The sequence below is a fragment of the Mchenga conophoros genome, linkage group LG6 (assembly GCF_057382185.1).
Source record: "Mchenga conophoros isolate Kocher_MC1m ecotype Shallow Benthic linkage group LG6, M_conophoros_male_GT1.1, whole genome shotgun sequence".
NCBI lineage: Eukaryota > Metazoa > Chordata > Actinopteri > Cichliformes > Cichlidae > Mchenga > Mchenga conophoros.
In genome coordinates this window covers 74477-92292 of record NC_140531.1, presented here as the reverse complement: position 1 = coordinate 92292, position 17816 = coordinate 74477, and the positions used below count along the sequence as shown (strand labels likewise).

Genomic DNA, 17816 nt, shown 5'->3' with positions numbered 1-17816 from the left:
ACAGTGTTACTGGAGGCCAAGGTAACGCCATCCAGAGTAAGAATCTGGTTAGATGCCATATTTCTAAGATTTTAAGGGCCGAGTACAATAACCTCAGTTTTATCTGAATTTAAAAGCAGAAATTAGAGGTCATCCAGGTCTTTATGGCTTTGAGACATTCATGTAGTTTAACTAATTGGTCTGTGTTATTTGGCTTAGCTAAGCTAAGGTAGCAAATTCCTAAAAATACAGGGAGTGAATACAAGAGAGTGTGCTTCGGATGAAGCAAGTGAAGATTAAACTATGAAATAAGAAGTTATCTATAAGTTTTTAGTTATTTCGGCTATCCAGATAAGCTACACAAAAACACAACCATGTGTTGGAACAGGAAGTGATAGGAGGTGAGAAAAATAACCTTAGGACAGGTGAGATTGGTCAATGGTAGAGCTATTTTTCTGAAATTACACACGTTAGTAACGTGTGTAATTTCAGAAAAATAAAATAAAAATAAAAATAAATAAAATAAAAATAAAAAATAAATAAAAATAGGAAGACACAGTGCTGGTTCAACAAGACAAAGTGGACAAGTTTACAACACCATTCAACGCAACACCACACAAAGTTGTAAGCAGAACTGGAAACCAAGTCATTATTGAATCACCAACAGGAGCTCGCTATCACCGGAATACCACACATGTGAAGAAATACGAGACAAATGAGACCAGAGAAGGACACTATGACACAATACCTGAAAGGGAGGAAGGTGAAACACCCACAAAGACTGACACCTTCACTCCAACACCACAAGAGGGCTCCCAGGGGCCAGAGAGACCAAGTAGATCACAGAGGGCTAAAAAGATACCCGAGAGGTTTCGTGATTTTGTGGTGAAATGAACTATAATATGTTAAGGTGAAGAGGTAACTTACATTTGGCAAGTTTCAAGTTCATATGTGTATTTCGACATGTATATATTGAAAAAAGAAAGGTACATGTGTGGTGAGACATTTAGATTATATAATTGTTAGAAAGTAAGACAAGAAGAATGTTCAATGTTGGGGGAAAAAAAGACATCAAAGTTATTACAACTAAAGTTTGAATCTAAGGAAAAGGGGGGTGTCATGTATTGATATGGCTATGTCTTAATGTGATGACCTTTGAACCGGATGTGGTTGTCCGAAGGAAGCCCCGTTAAGTGGCTAGTTGTAAGATGGACAGTGTTCAATAAAGCAACATAAAGACCGTGCTTTATGTCCTGATTCAATTCAGAGTGCTCTGCCTAATTTAGTAATAAGGTGGGCACACAACAAGTGGGCTTGACTTTTGCGCCTATTGGCTGATCGTTTACTATCGACTAGTTTTCCTGGATACCTGCTCCGCGGACGGCTGCCACAGGTAGCAAAAACGTGCTAGGTCAAAGGTCAGGGAGGATGGCGGACTGGTGTGAACTTCAGTCAATTCTGCTCATTTTAGCAGATCAGATAGAGAGGGTAGATACATTTACCTGTAGATACTGTTTTGAGTCGTTTAGATGATGTTTCTGAAATGCTTGGGATGATAATTGCTCTTCAAGATGTTAGCATCGATGACAGCATTGTCGAAAGTTTAAGATCAATTCAGCACCGTGTTCGTTTGGAATACGCCGAGGAAGAACAGTCTTCAAATGTTGGTCGTCCACGTCTTGAAATCCCGGCTGCAGCACTCAGGACTTTAGTGCTGTCCTGGATAACCATCGGGGTAATTGCCGATATGTTTTCTGTGTCTCCGAGCACAATTAGGAGGAGAATGACGGAGGAAGGTCTAAGGTAAGTTTATGCTGTAATTTAACACCTGTGTGAGTCTGTACACAGCATTATTTAGATGTTGACCTTAATTATGACGTTTGATATTGAAATATTATCGCTTACTTTTTTATTGTGAATGTCTAAAATAAGCGGGGCAGCTACGGCTAGTATAATAACTATACTAACTATATTATATATGTCAAAAAATACACTCTGTTAATATCACTAATGGCACAGGAGGATGAGTGTACTTAAGTAGTATTTGCACAGACCTAATGGAAAAGCAGAGTGTGCCATGGTTAGCAGGTGTTTCTACATTTTGGGAGAAAAACAGCAATCAGACTGCGTGAATGTTGTTCTTCCAGCAATCTGAACTCTTAACTCTATAAATATGTTTAAACAACAAACAGAATCACGTATATCCTCCCTAACCACCAGCAGGATCTCAGATAGTGTTGACTGTTTGTCATAGTTGTTCTATGTTTGACAGTTTACGTTATTTCAGTGACTTTTCTATTTCAGGAAATCCATCCATCTTTTTAACTACTGGGTCATTAAGGAGGCTGAAGCCCATCCCAGCTGTCATTAGGCAAAGGGCGGGGTAGACCTCGGACAGGCCATAAAACAGGATTAATCTGGTACACTAGTCTCTTTCTTTCTGTAAAAAAAACATCTGTGTCTGCAAACATTTGTGTTATCAGTTTCATTTGAGCCTGAATACATTTTGGATGAAATTTCTCAAGTTTTTAAAAATGAGAAATTAAACTGTTATTCTACTATGAGACCACACGGGGGCAGCCCTGCCTTATTATGTATTATTCTCTCTTACTAGACATGGTTAGGATGGCTTTTGTGTCAAACTAACCAAAGTAATGTTGTTGTTAATGTTTTTGTGAACAGTGGTATTTCAAGTATGGTCCTGTTTTTTTCTCCATTACAGGAGTTTCACTGGTTAAACAATCAGTGAATTGAAAGATTGTTGAATGAATGAATAACCAATGAAATGAAAGGTTGCCTATGACTTGTTGGCTGATCGCTGACCTTCTCTACTCTCCCCACAGATTCGACAAATATTCAGCTAATGTGATGGTGGACAGCAAGCCGGTCAACCTGGGCCTCTGGGATACAGCTGGACAGGAAGATTATGACAGGCTCCGCCCACTGTCCTAGCCACAGACGGTACAGAATCACACATACACACACAGGCACACACAGTAACTAATGGACATAAAGTTACAGAGACAGAACTTGTATAACATGTCAGCTAATTAAAACTGCAGCAGCTATTCTAATTCTTTGTCTCCTTGTCTCTCCATCCAGGATGTTTTCCTAATCTGCTTCTCCCTGGTTAGCCCGGCATCCTATGAGAACGTCAGAGCTAAGGTGAGTTTTGGCTGTTTTTTATGAGGCCTGTCTCTCAGCTGCCGAGGAACAAAATGTAAAAAAGAACAAACAGAACAAAAGCAGGAATTTATTATAGAGAAAAAAATAGGTACTTGGATTACAAAATGGAGAAAAAGCCTAAACAGGTCTAATAATTGATGTGAATGAATGATTGATGCTGTGGGTGAAAGTTGGATGATGTATTTCTCTCATCTTTAATAGCTACAGCATATCTTTTGTTTTTCATGCCTTCATCCACCTTTCTGTAACACCTGGCATCAGAGCTTCATCTCCCTCCGCCTTTGATTCTGTTTTTTGCCTCTAACACGTTCCTTGATTTTGCGTGTTCCCCTTTCTTGCCTCTTATTTAGTTTTCCTTTACTCTGTATTCTGCCAGTGGTACCCTGAGGTCCGTCACCACTGCCCCTCCACGCCCATCATCCTGGTTGGCACTAAGCTGGATCTGAGGGATGAAAAGGATACCATTGAGAAACTGAAGGACAAGAAGCTGGCGCCTATCACCTATCCACAGGGCCTAGCTCTGGCTAAGGAGATAGGTCAGTCACTCTTACTTTATTTGCTTGAAAAGCACTTTAAGATTTGAAGCTCTCCTCACCAGTGAAGATATGAAACTAGCAGATGAAGATGCTAGAGAACTTTGTAGCCTGACTGCCTCTGCAAATTTTTGTTATTCCCCTCATTTCCTGGCATCACAGTAAAAGTATAGTAGCTGTAGTTGACTATAGTGTTCTTTGAAAGTTGAACTTATTCTTCTCCACTACCAGCAAACCTTTCTTCTCTTACTTTGTCTTTGTAGTTCTTTCTCTTCTTTTATTAACATATATGTGTCTTCGCATGTATAGATGCAGTCAAATACCTGGAGTGCTCAGCCTTGACCCAGCGTGGTCTGAAGACTGTGTTTGATGAGGCCATTCGTGCCGTCCTCTGCCCTCAGCCCGCCAAGGTCAAGAAGAAGCCCTGCTCGCTGCTGTAAACGGTACGACTGAATAAAACACAGAGGAAGAGGAGGAGGAGAGATTAGACGTTTGAGAGAAGAGAGAAACAAAGTTAACTCGCTCATTAAATCAACACATAAAGTAGAGTAGAGGTTTGAGGGCTTCTTTTCTTTTCTTTGAACATAAGTCTGAAGCTATTCAATCAAGCCTTTTATTTGTCACATGCAATGTTTACATCTGCAGTGAAATTGGACCCCCCGAACATACATACGTATCAGCTCCAGCCTTGAGACCACAGCTGACACCGATATGGTAGCTGCATGAAATGATGGTGGTTTTCCTTTAGTGCGAACAACTGCATGTCAATTTCACAGTTGGTCTAACAGTCCGTCACTGGTCTCTCAGTCTCCCGTTGGAGAGCTTCTCTGAGATGTTATCAATCTTGTGCTCAGAGAGCAGAGACTGCCGTGAGCTTCTCCAAGATCGTATCCGTGCTGCGTTCAATGAGCCCATTTTGAGAAGTCACGACCCGTCCCATCATTTCCATCATAGTGGGCAGCCTTGTGGGGTTTTGGAAAGCCAATTCCGCCTTCCTTGATAAGCCAGGGCCAAGCCAACTCCGAACAGCAAGAACCCTGTTATCATGGTTCCGAAAAGGTAGATGTCTACAATGTCCTCGATTGACAGTCCCGCCAGGCACACGACCCTCCAGTTCCTCCACCCGTCCATTGTGTATCCAGAGGGGAACGTCCCTCTAGGACACTCGGACTTACTCAAGCCCAGGCTTCTCGTTGAGAAGAGCGTGTCAATTGCATTCAGGGACCAGTTGTTCAAATCCATAATTCCTCTTTTAGGTTGTAACAGACCGTGAGAGTCATCCAGGGCAAAAGTAGAAAAGTAGACGAGACTAGACAAGGACATTGAGAAGCCAAGCAGGAAAGAGAAGGAAGAGGGAGAGGAGAAAAGTGCGACTGCCTTCGTCCAGAGCCAAACGAGAAAGGAAACTGTAGACACTTATCACTAAGAGGTGATTCAGAAGTTTGTTCTTGCACATATAATGGACAGAAACATTAAAGAGAAAAGAAAAGACATAAATGAACACAACACAAGACAGAAAAGTTTCACATGCTTTGTACTCAATTTCATTTTTTTGCAGAGGAAAAATAAATTTGTCCTGAATATTGTTGGAGTAATTTTGTCCCACAGGCATCAATTTAACCCCATGATTTATGTGACCTTTGTTTTAGATTCTCACAGGAGCACAGAAGAAGAGAAAAGGACTGCAGACCCTGAAGAATATATGCAAATCTGCCATGTCTCTAATGTATATCTACAACTTTAAACAAAACAAAAAACAAAACAATGTATGGTGTGCAGGTTTGCTATTGTTTTAGAAATGCCAACGAGCTCTTCAGTCCAAATCCAGACGCTGCCCAGACAGGATTTCTTTGTAAAATATATCAGTTTAGAGATTATAGACCCTTTGAGTTTAAGTGTAAGTCTGAGAGCAGCATGCTGCCTTCATCTAAAGTACTGCCAACAATATATATGTGTTTCATGAAACCTAAAATAAAAATAACTTTTGTAACTGAAATAAACACAGTGTTTCAGTATGATTTGTTCACTGTGCTGTTTTCAGGGTGATGAATGTAAGGAGCAGAAATGGTCGTTTGTGAGGAAGCAAGCAACAAGCAAACTTGTGTCTGAATAAGATTTATTAACAAATGTATTATTTGTTGTGCTATTAAAATAAAAATAAAACATTTGATTGCACAAAAGATTCACATTATTTCTCCACAACATGTGACCTTTTGGATTGAATGCCTATACTCAACTATGGGGGATATAAAATTCTCATTTTGATACAGCTGCTGATATCGCCTATACTCTATCCTTATTTACATATTGTGGAGAACAGCATCTTTTTCTGGTGGTGGGTTGAAAATGTTCAGACTCAAACAGCACTTTCAGTTTTGCAGTTTAATGTTTGACCAGCTTTTTTGCCAAAACACCTTCATGTTTCAATCATTTTAGTAATCCTGCGAACAGTTAATCATGTCACATGGTGCTCAAGTCTTCAGCTGTGATTTTATTTGTTATTTAATTAATACAGTTTAATGTCTTATAATATAGATAGCTACACAGGCATACAGAGAGATTGTTTACTTTATTAATCCCCAGTGCGACTGAAGATTAAACTGAATATAAAGCATTTAAAAGAAGCTCAATCTTAAACTCATAACAGAACAGTAATGTTAGTCCATATAAAACTGATGTGGAATATTTTCCTCTTGAATTATTAGGTTAACTTTGATATTTTGTGGTTAGTTTGCCAGGATGATGACTGTCACCTCTCTGCCTTTCTGCAAGAGGCTCCATATGCCGCTGTTCTAGTGGATACTGTAAAAATAAATAAGCAATGATATATGATAATACATTATCATTAAACTCTTAACTATACAGTAGTAGTAAAAAATATTTTACTACTTTCCAAATATCAATGAAAGTATAGGCATTCATGTAATAATAATAATAATAATAATAATAATAATAATAATGAACATGAATTATGTTTCATTCACAAAATATTTTCTCTTGCCAGTTAGTATTGTATTGTAGTGGTATTGTAATTTTCAGGAGACTGACAGTAACAGAAATTAATTCCATAGACAAGAAATCAACATGGACGTGGACCGCCACACTGCAAAACATTTGGTAATCTTTTCTGAATGGTTTATAGTTATGACCCTATTAAGGATACACAGAAGACAATGGACGAATGGACAAAATAAAGCATGTAGAGTACTTTTCAAATTCTTTTTGGTGTTTGCTCAAATATGGGACCTTAAATAATTTTTTTTTAATAATATAATTTAACTAGACCATACCTAGAATTTTTTTGTGGTACATTTCCCTGATGACAGATCCTGATTTAATTTCATGGTTGGAAGGACCAGGAAAAATTCTAAAAATTGTTTGAGTTGAGACAAAATGACCCTATTAGCAAATCACCATCGGTTTAAGAAAGGACACAAAAAAATTCAGTTAACATACAAAATCTGATATGAAAGAGGCAACACACAGTCTAACTCTTTTGTTTTTATGTTGCATAATACAGAGAAAAACTGTTTTTACGACACTAATGATGCCAGTAACAGTCGCTGTTGGGGAGGACAGTTTACACTGAGCATGTGCAGTTTAAAGATGCCTTTTATTTTTAAGGAGGAAACCATCCTGAGCTGCTAGCTGTCCAGTTTAAAATCTATAGTGAAGCACTTTCTGATGTCTTCTTATTCCTTTTCAGTATTGTGGATGTTTTGTTCAATATTTCCTTTTTGATGTTTGTTTACCAGCCGTATTGGTATCAATACTTCCTGTTATTTAGCCGTAAATAGCCATTGTAGTGTCTTTGATTGAGATATGACTTATCGATCGTATTGATAATTTACGGAGAGCTTAGAGATGGATATCTGTGTAAGTAATGGCACAGCTTTTTTCCCCTTTTTTGTTTTTAGAATTAAGATTTTAAGAAAAGAAAAACAATTAAACCGTAGCTGAATCTGATCAGAGGAAAAGAGGTATCCGTCAGCTGTGACGCTGCGTTCTCGTTGATCTCCTTGAGATCTGAATGACATCAAACTTATTTTTGAAGTTTGCATTTACCCTGTTGTATTAAAAGAATACCTAAAGTTTCTTTTCCATTAGAGAATTTTTTGTTAACCTGTTTACTGGTCTTGATTATGCATCAAGTCAGAATCTGAAATTCATTTTTTTTAAAAAGGACGTAAAAACTCCCACGTTTTACAGCGTCGGCTATGCGGAGGCTGCCAGGCGTCGTATTTACACACCCATGGATGTTTAACTGTATTTATTGCGTACAAATAAATGTGAAATAAAGATAGCTTAAATGGAACAAGACTCTGTTTTAACACTTAATTCCTGCATCCACCTGTTTAAAATATATTATTTTAAAATAATGTGTTACATGACTACACAGAAGGATGTTTCAGCTCAGTATATAGCAAATAGAAAAAATATAAATAATTCTTAATTTTAAAATAAACATTAATCTGATTATTAAAAAAAATTATTGGACAAAAAGTACATGGAAAAAAGAACTCGGTGAAATGGAAAAAATAAAGTTCAATATCTTGAAAATCAAATAGAATACAAGCTTTGTTTTCTTCCTTGTTTTCTGTATTTATCTGTTTGTATAAGACAAACAGTTTATCATAAGTAACTGAAAGTCTTTCGGCTCTTCGAAGAAAAACTGATGGAATCCAACAAATAAACATAACTAAAAACTGCAGCCTCAAAAGTAAAACTCATTTGTTGCTGATAACGAACGCAAATCCAAAGTGTTGTTGTTCCCACCCCAGAGCAGCAGGTGGCAGCAGCACGATACAAAGGAACTGTACTGTACTAGGATTTCTGTTCGTTTTTGTTTTTATTTTCCAAAAGAAGAAGCTGTTTTTAACGTAAACTGTTGATTATAGAGTTTTTTGTTGCAGTTTGACCTTCAGCTGAACTTAATGTTGGGTTTCTATTGATTTTAGAGAAGCTATTCGCTGAGAGGTTGTCATAATTCATGCATGAAAGGGTTAAAACATATCCTTTGTTTCATTTTTTAGTGAAACTCTGGTAGAGTAGCTTTGAAACTGATAATTCAGCATATACTAAAAAATAAAGCCTTTTCTTACAGTATATTTGTGTGTATTTTATTTTGCAATATTTCTAATTACCACACTTAAAAGTGAACAGCCTATAATGCTATCATGACTCATCACTCAAACGCATCTTTTTCTCTCCGTTTTGGCCTTCCGTCCACACTGAGACAGCGTTTTCGGTCAAGGAAAGCGCAGCGTTTTGAAAACGCTCTCCAAAGCGTATACATTTGACGCCGTTTTCGCATAGCATTGTGGAAAGCGAACTGGAGCCTTTTTAAAAACAATGACACATTGTAGACTACGTCCACACATACACGGGTATTTCTGAAAACTGAGATTTTTCGTTTTTTTTTAAAATCCCATTCACACCTCAACACCAAAAACGAAGGAAAATGCTGCCAGGAGCATGCCAAAGCAACAGGTGGCGCTATATTCCTAACCGTGTAGAAATGTTGGCCAATCAGATGTCTAGACGCCTGGGCGGGAAAGAGTAAACAAAGATGGCGGCGCAAAGAAGCAGAACCGAGTACTATGTGTGGAGGGACCGTAACTGTCTGTGTATGTAAGCATTTAAACACTACAGAGAGTAAAATTAACAGTATTTTGTCTAAGTCCGCCATTGTAGAAATTAATTTCACCGAAACAATAACTTGGCGCACAGTGTGACGTCAAAAAAGGCGCACACCTTTGACCCTGCGTTTTCTCCGTTTTCCTTGTCCATAGTAAACGCAAAAACGGAGTTCTTGAAAATCTCCACCCAGGCAGGAATTTTTAAAACTCTCCGTTTTCAGTGGACGAAAGGTACAAACGCATAGATAAATCTACGTTTTCAAAAATACCCATACATGTGGACATAGCCTAGTCAAGTGATGCAATCATGTGATAAATTGTGACAGCCCCGTTAAAGATTAATATCAGTTTGTACATCCTCCAGATAGCTTTTCTTCAAATTCTTTAATTCTCAATCGCTTTTGTAACTTTGTACTTTTGTATTACTTGCAGCAACAACTCCACCTCATTGTTAGTCCATTTAAAAAACTAGTCGCTTTTCCTTTTCATTTTGCTGCATGTTTCAAAGAGCCGGAAAGTAAATAAACGGCAGACAGAAATGAGGCAGGTCGAGTCACCTTGCGTTTCACGCATGCGCAGTGCTGGAACAACTCTGTCAAAACGGTAGTTTGGACACGAGCATTTTCAGACAAAAACACCTTTTTCAAATTGATCCGGCCTAGTGTGACGTAAGATCACAGGCCGTTCCAATGACGTCACCAATCACCACACTTCAAAGCACAAAGCCTGCGTTGTCACAGTAACGCATTCTGCGATAGGAGGTCATATATAGGAGTGAACTTGACTCTCACACAGCCTTAACTGTCTGTCTGTCCTCATGTCTCCTGTCACCCTGCATGTTTCTAAGGTTAGTTTTCTCCATATTTATATTGTTCTTGTAGTTTTTGTCCTCTGGTTTTTGTCCTTGAGGTTTGAATATGTGTTTGAATATGTGTGTGTGTGTGTGTGTGTTTGTGTTTTTGTGTGTAAATATATATATATATATATATGTATATGTTTTTTGTCCACAGATGAGGTTTGAAGTGTCTGTGTGGTGCAGCTGGTCTGGTCTGTCTCTGTACAGTCACCCTGCATGTTTCTAAGGTTAGTTTTCTCCATATTTATATTGTTCTTGTAGTTTTTGTCCTCTGGTTTTTGTCCTTGAGGTTTGAATATATGTGTGTGTGTGTGTGTGTGTGTGTGTTTGTGTGTGTAAATATATATATATATATATGTATATGTTTTTTGTCCACAGATGAGGTTTGAAGTGTCTGTGTGGTGCAGCTGGTCTGGTCTGTCTCTGTACAGTCGAGGCTACACCCACCCATAAAACGGTGGAGGCTCACCAGGACATGCACACCTCACAAGTTCCCGGCTCTCTCGACTCGGTTGAAGACGGGTTTCTTGGAGAAGGGGAGGGCAGTGAGGCACAGTCCCCCGTCCCCACTTTCTTGCACTGAGGTCTGTTTGTTGCAAATATTTTTCACTTTGTTGAATTCTCCCAATTCTTTGAATCTTTGGGCTGAAGGAAGGACAATACTCGGTGTATCAATGCTCAATCAACAATCATTTATTTCCATACAATTCAACAATAAGAGCATTACAACGTCCGGACGGGAGAGATGCTACCAGAGGGTCAGGCACATGTCTCAGAATGGTGACGGATTGCTCAGCTTTTTATAGTCTCTAGTGGCCCCCAGCTAGTCGTAAAAGCCAAAACATCACATTTTTTCTCTGTTACAGCGCCTAAGTTATGACCTCGGCAGTTGTTTCTCTGCTTTCTGTAAGGTGGGGGTGTGGAATGTGGTCTGTCTATCTCCCCTGTCTTTAGACACAGAGTCTCCTGCTTACAACCTTCTCTTCATGATTCAACAATTAAGCATGTCAAGAAAACAGTGTAACACATTCCCAGCAGATCAAGGATACAGAGTGATGCACATTTATCTAATGAACTCTAATGAACTAATATGTGAATATGTTCTGTTAACTCAAAAGTATAATGAGAACTAAACTACATACAGCTCACACACTCTATATTAAAGGGTATAATGTGATCTACAGCAGTATTCTAATTCAACTACTTTGATTACATATATAAGGTAACATATAATAACAGAATAATCTAATAACTTGTTTTTATGTCTTATCATGTTTATATGTGTATTTATGTCTTGTAATGTTTATATGTGTATTTATGTCTTGTATTGCTGGTAAGTAACTTTCTTGCACTGAGGTCTGTTTGTTGCAAATATTTTGCACTTGTTTTTATGTCTTGTAATGTTTATATGTGTATTTATGTCTTGTATTGCTGGTAAGTAACTTTCTTGCACTGAGGTCTGTTTGTTGCAAATATTTTTCACTTGTTTTTATGTCTTGTAATGTTTATATGTGTATTTATGTCTTGTATTGCTGGTAAGTAACTTTCTTGCACTGAGGTCTGTTTGTTGCAAATATCTTTGACTTGTTTTTATGTCTTGTAATGTTTATGTGTGTATTTATGTCTTGTATTGCTGGTAAGTAACTTTCTTGCACTGAGTTTTGTTTGTTGCAAATATCTTTGATTTGTTTTTATGTCTTGTAATGTTTATGTGTGTATTTATGTCTTGTATTGCTGGTAAGTAACTTTCTTGCACTGAGGTCTGTTTATTGCAAATATCTTTGACTTGTTTTTATGTCTTATCATGTTTATATGTGTATTTATGTCTTGTATTGCTGGTAAGTAACTTTATTGCACTGAGGTCTTTTTGTTGCAAATATCTTTGACTTGTTTTTATGTCTTGTAATGTTTATGTGTGTATTTATGTCTTGTATTGCTGGTAAGTAACTTTCTTGCACTGAGGTCTCTTTGTTGCAAATATCTTTGATTTGTTTTTATGTCTTATCATGTTTATGTGTGTATTTATGTCTTGTATTGCTGGTAAGTAACTTTCTTGCACTGAGTTTTTTTTGTTGCAAATATCTTTGATTTGTTTTTATGTCTTATCATGTTTATATGTGTATTTATGTCTTGTATTGCTGGTAAGTAACTTTATTGCACTGAGGTCTGTTTGTTGCAAATATCTTTGACTTGTTTTTATGTCTTGTAATCTTTATGTGTGTATTTATGTCTTGTATTGCTGGTAAGCAACTTTCTTGCGCTGAGTTTTGTTTGTTGCAAATATCTTTGATTTGTTTTTATGTCTTGTAATCTTTATGTGTGTATTTATGTCTTGTATTGCTGGTAAGTAACTTTCTTGCACTGAGGTCTGTTTGTTGCAAATATCTTTGACTTGTTTTTATGTCTTGTAATGTTTATATGTGTATTTATGTCTTGTATTGCTGGTAAGTAACTTTATTGCACTGAGTTTTGTTTGTTGCAAATATCTTTGACTTGTTTTTATGTCTTGTAATCTTTATGTGTGTATTTATGTCTTGTATTGCTGGTAAGTAACTTTCTTGCACTGAGGTCTGTTTGTTGCAAATATCTTTGACTTGTTTTTATGTCTTGTAATGTTTATATGTGTATTTATGTCTTGTATTGCTGGTAAGTAACTTTATTGCACTGAGTTTTTTTTGTTGCAAATATCTTTGATTTGTTTTTATGTCTTATCATGTTTATATGTGTATTTATGTCTTGTATTGCTGGTAAGTAACTTTATTGCACTGAGGTCTGTTTGTTGCAAATATCTTTGACTTGTTTTTATGTCTTATCATGTTTATATGTGTATTTATGTCTTGTAATGTTTATATGTGTATTTATGTCTTGTATTGCAGGTAAGTAACTTTCTTGCACTGAGTTTTTTTTGTTGCAAATATCTTTGACTTGTTTTTATGTCTTATCATGTTTATGTGTGTATTTATGTCTTGTATTGCTGGTAAGTAACGTTCTTGCACTGAGGTCTGTTTGTTGCAAATATCTTTGACTTGTTTTTATGTCTTATCATGTTTATATGTGTATTTATGTCTTGTAATGTTTATATGTGTATTTATGTCTTGTATTGCAGGTAAGTAACTTTCTTGCACTGAGTTTTTTTTGTTGCAAATATCTTTGATTTGTTCTTATGTCTTGTAATGTTTATATGTGTATTTATGTCTTGTATTGCTGGTAAGAAACTTTCTTGCACTGAGCTCTATTTGTTGCAAATATCTTTGACTTGTTTTTATGTCTTGTAATGTTTATATGTGTATTTATGTCTTGTATTGCTGGTAAGTAACTTTCTTGCACTGAGTTTTTTTTGTTGCAAATATCTTTGATTTGTTTTTATGTCTTATCATGTTTATATGTGTATTTATGTCTTGTATTGCTGGTAAGTAACTTTATTGCACTGAGGTCTGTTTGTTGCAAATATCTTTGACTTGTTTTTATGTCTTGTAATCTTTATGTGTGTATTTATGTCTTGTATTGCTGGTAAGTAACTTTCTTGCACTGAGTTTTGTTTGTTGCAAATATCTTTGACTTGTTTTTATGTCTTATCATGTTTATATGTGTATTTATGTCTTGTATTGCTGGTAAGTAACTTTCTTGCACTGAGGTCTGTTTGTTGCAAATATCTTTGACTTGTTTTTATGTCTTATCATGTTTATATGTGTATTTATGTCTTGTATTGCTGGTAAGTAACTTTCTTGCACTGAGTTTTTTTTGTTGCAAATATCTTTGACTTGTTTTTATGTCTTATCATGTTTATATGTGTATTTATGTCTTGTAATGTTTATATGTGTATTTATGTCTGGTATTGCAGGTAAGTAACTTTCTTGCACTGAGTTTTTTTTGTTGCAAATATCTTTGATTTGTTCTTATGTCTTGTAATGTTTATGTGTGTATTTATGTCTTGTATTGCTGGTAAGTAACTTTCTTGCACTGAGTTTTGTTTGTTGCAAATATCTTTGATTTGTTTTTATGTCTTATCATGTTTATATGTGTATTTATGTCTTGTATTGCTGGTAAGTAACTTTATTGCACTGAGGTCTGTTTGTTGCAAATATCTTTGACTTGTTTTTATGTCTTGTAATCTTTATGTGTGTATTTATGTCTTGTATTGCTGGTAAGTAACTTTCTTGCACTGAGTTTTGTTTGTTGCAAATATCTTTGACTTGTTTTTATGTCTTATCATGTTTATATGTGTATTTATGTCTTGTATTGCTGGTAAGTAACGTTCTTGCACTGAGGTCTGTTTGTTGCAAATATCTTTGACTTGTTTTTATGTCTTATCATGTTTATATGTGTATTTATGTCTTGTATTGCTGGTAAGTAACTTTCTTGCACTGAGTTTTTTTTGTTGCAAATATCTTTGACTTGTTTTTATGTCTTATCATGTTTATATGTGTATTTATGTCTTGTAATGTTTATATGTGTATTTATGTCTTGTATTGCTGGTAAGTAACTTTCTTGCACTGAGTTTTGTTTGTTGCAAATATCTTTGACTTGTTTTTATGTCTTGTAATGTTTATGTGTGTATTTATGTCTTGTATTGCTGGTAAGTAACTTTCTTGCACTGAGTTTTGTTTGTTGCAAATATCTTTGACTTGTTTTTATGTCTTGTAATGTTTATATGTGTATTTATGTCTTGTATTGCTGGTAAGTAACTTTCTTGCACTGAGGTCTGTTTGTTGCAAATATCTTTGACTTGTTTTTATGTCTTGTAATGTTTATGTGTGTATTTATGTCTTGTATTGCTGGTAAGTAACTTTCTTGCACTGAGTTTTGTTTGTTGCAAATATCTTTGATTTGTTTTTATGTCTTGTAATCTTTATGTGTGTATTTATGTCTTGTATTGCTGGTAAGTAACTTTCTTGCACTGAGGTCTGTTTGTTGCAAATATCTTTGACTTGTTTTTATGTCTTATCATGTTTATATGTGTATTTATGTCTTGTATTGCTGGTAAGTAACTTTATTGCACTGAGGTCTGTTTGTTGCAAATATCTTTGACTTGTTTTTATGTCTTATCATGTTTATATGTGTATTTATGTCTTGTATTGCTGGTAAGTAACTTTCTTGCACTGAGGTCTGTTTGTTGCAAATATCTTTGATTTGTTTTTATGTCTTATCATGTTTATATGTGTATTTATGTCTTGTATTGCTGGTAAGTAACTTTATTGCACTGAGGTCTGTTTGTTGCAAATATCTTTGATTTGTTTTTATGTCTTATCATGTTTATATGTGTATTTATGTCTTGTATTGCTGGTAAGTAACTTTATTGCACTGAGTTTTGTTTGTTGCAAATATCTTTGACTTGTTTTTATGTCTTGTAATCTTTATGTGTGTATTTATGTCTTGTATTGCTGGTAAGTAACTTTCTTGCACTGAGTTTTTTTTGTTGCAAATATCTTTGATTTGTTTTTATGTCTTATCATGTTTATATGTGTATTTATGTCTTGTATTGCTGGTAAGTAACTTTCTTGCACTGAGGTCTTTTGTTGCAAATATCTTTGACTTGTTTTTATGTCTTATCATGTTTATATGTGTATTTATGTCTTGTATTGCTGGTAAGAAACTTTCTTGCACTGAGCTCTATTTGTTGCAAATATCTTTGACTTGTTTTTATGTCTTGTAATGTTTATATGTGTATTTATGTCTTGTATTGCTGGTAAGTAACTTTCTTGCACTGAGTTTTTTTTGTTGCAAATATCTTTGATTTGTTTTTATGTCTTATCATGTTTATATGTGTATTTATGTCTTGTATTGCTGGTAAGTAACTTTCTTGCACTGAGGTCTGTTTGTTGCAAATATCTTTGACTTGTTTTTATGTCTTGTAATGTTTATGTGTGTATTTATGTCTTGTAATGTTTATATGTGTATTTATGTCTTGTATTGCAGGTAAGTAACTTTCTTGCACTGAGTTTTTTTTGTTGCAAATATCTTTGATTTGTTCTTATGTCTTGTAATGTTTATATGTGTATTTATGTCTTGTATTGCTGGTAAGAAACTTTCTTGCACTGAGCTCTATTTGTTGCAAATATCTTTGACTTGTTTTTATGTCTTGTAATGTTTATATGTGTATTTATGTCTTGTATTGCTGGTAAGTAACTTTCTTGCACTGAGTTTTTTTTTGTTGCAAATATCTTTGATTTGTTTTTATGTCTTATCATGTTTATATGTGTATTTATGTCTTGTATTGCTGGTAAGTAACTTTATTGCACTGAGGTCTGTTTGTTGCAAATATCTTTGACTTGTTTTTATGTCTTGTAATCTTTATGTGTGTATTTATGTCTTGTATTGCTGGTAAGTAACTTTCTTGCACTGAGTTTTGTTTGTTGCAAATATCTTTGACTTGTTTTTATGTCTTATCATGTTTATATGTGTATTTATGTCTTGTATTGCTGGTAAGTAACTTTCTTGCACTGAGGTCTGTTTGTTGCAAATATCTTTGACTTGTTTTTATGTCTTATCATGTTTATATGTGTATTTATGTCTTGTATTGCTGGTAAGTAACTTTCTTGCACTGAGTTTTTTTTGTTGCAAATATCTTTGACTTGTTTTTATGTCTTATCATGTTTATATGTGTATTTATGTCTTGTAATGTTTATATGTGTATTTATGTCTGGTATTGCAGGTAAGTAACTTTCTTGCACTGAGTTTTTTTTGTTGCAAATATCTTTGATTTGTTCTTATGTCTTGTAATGTTTATGTGTGTATTTATGTCTTGTAATGTTTATATGTGTATTTATGTCTTGTAATGTTTATATGTGTATTTATGTCTGGTATTGCAGGTAAGTAACTTTTTTGCACTGAGTTTTTTTTGTTGCAAATATCTTTGACTTGTTTTTATGTCTTATCATGTTTATATGTGTATTTATGTCTTGTAATGTTTATATGTGTATTTATGTCTGGTATTGCAGGTAAGTAACTTTCTTGCACTGAGTTTTTTTTGTTGCAAATATCTTTGATTTGTTCTTATGTCTTGTAATGTTTATATGTGTATTTATGTCTTGTATTGCTGGTAAGTAACTTTCTTGCACTGAGTTTTGTTTGTTGCAAATATCTTTGATTTGTTTTTATGTCTTATCATGTTTATATGTGTATTTATGTCTTGTATTGCTGGTAAGTAACTTTATTGCACTGAGGTCTGTTTGTTGCAAATATCTTTGACTTGTTTTTATGTCTTGTAATCTTTATGTGTGTATTTATGTCTTGTATTGCTGGTAAGTAACTTTCTTGCACTGAGTTTTGTTTGTTGCAAATATCTTTGACTTGTTTTTATGTCTTATCATGTTTATATGTGTATTTATGTCTTGTATTGCTGGTAAGTAACGTTCTTGCACTGAGGTCTGTTTGTTGCAAATATCTTTGACTTGTTTTTATGTCTTGTAATGTTTATGTCTGTATTTATGTCTTGTATTGCTGGTAAGTAACTTTCTTGCACTGAGTTTTTTTTGTTGCAAATATCTTTGACTTGTTTTTATGTCTTATCATGTTTATATGTGTATTTATGTCTTGTAATGTTTATATGTGTATTTATGTCTGGTATTGCAGGTAAGTAACTTTCTTGCACTGAGTTTTTTTGTTGCAAATATCTTTGATTTG

General features: G+C 35.0%; 1 protein-coding gene and 1 pseudogene across 2 annotated transcripts in view; one reads left to right on the top strand and one right to left on the bottom strand.

The window, feature by feature from the left end:
- Positions 1-2763: 2763 nt before the first annotated feature.
- Positions 2764-5698, top strand: LOC146571739 (ras-related C3 botulinum toxin substrate 2-like; annotated as a pseudogene). Its single transcript, XR_014892609.1, has 5 exons — positions 2764-2940; positions 3082-3144; positions 3542-3701; positions 4008-4141; positions 5348-5698. The product of XR_014892609.1 is annotated as a ras-related C3 botulinum toxin substrate 2-like (transcript).
- LOC146571738 (uncharacterized) overlaps positions 4647-17816 on the bottom strand; it is a 43113-nt gene continuing 29943 nt past the window's right edge. Inside the window, exon 5 of the mRNA XM_085278411.1 lies at positions 4647-4884. Coding sequence (XP_085134537.1) covers positions 4647-4884 — 238 coding nt within the window. The remainder of the gene's footprint in view (positions 4885-17816) is intronic.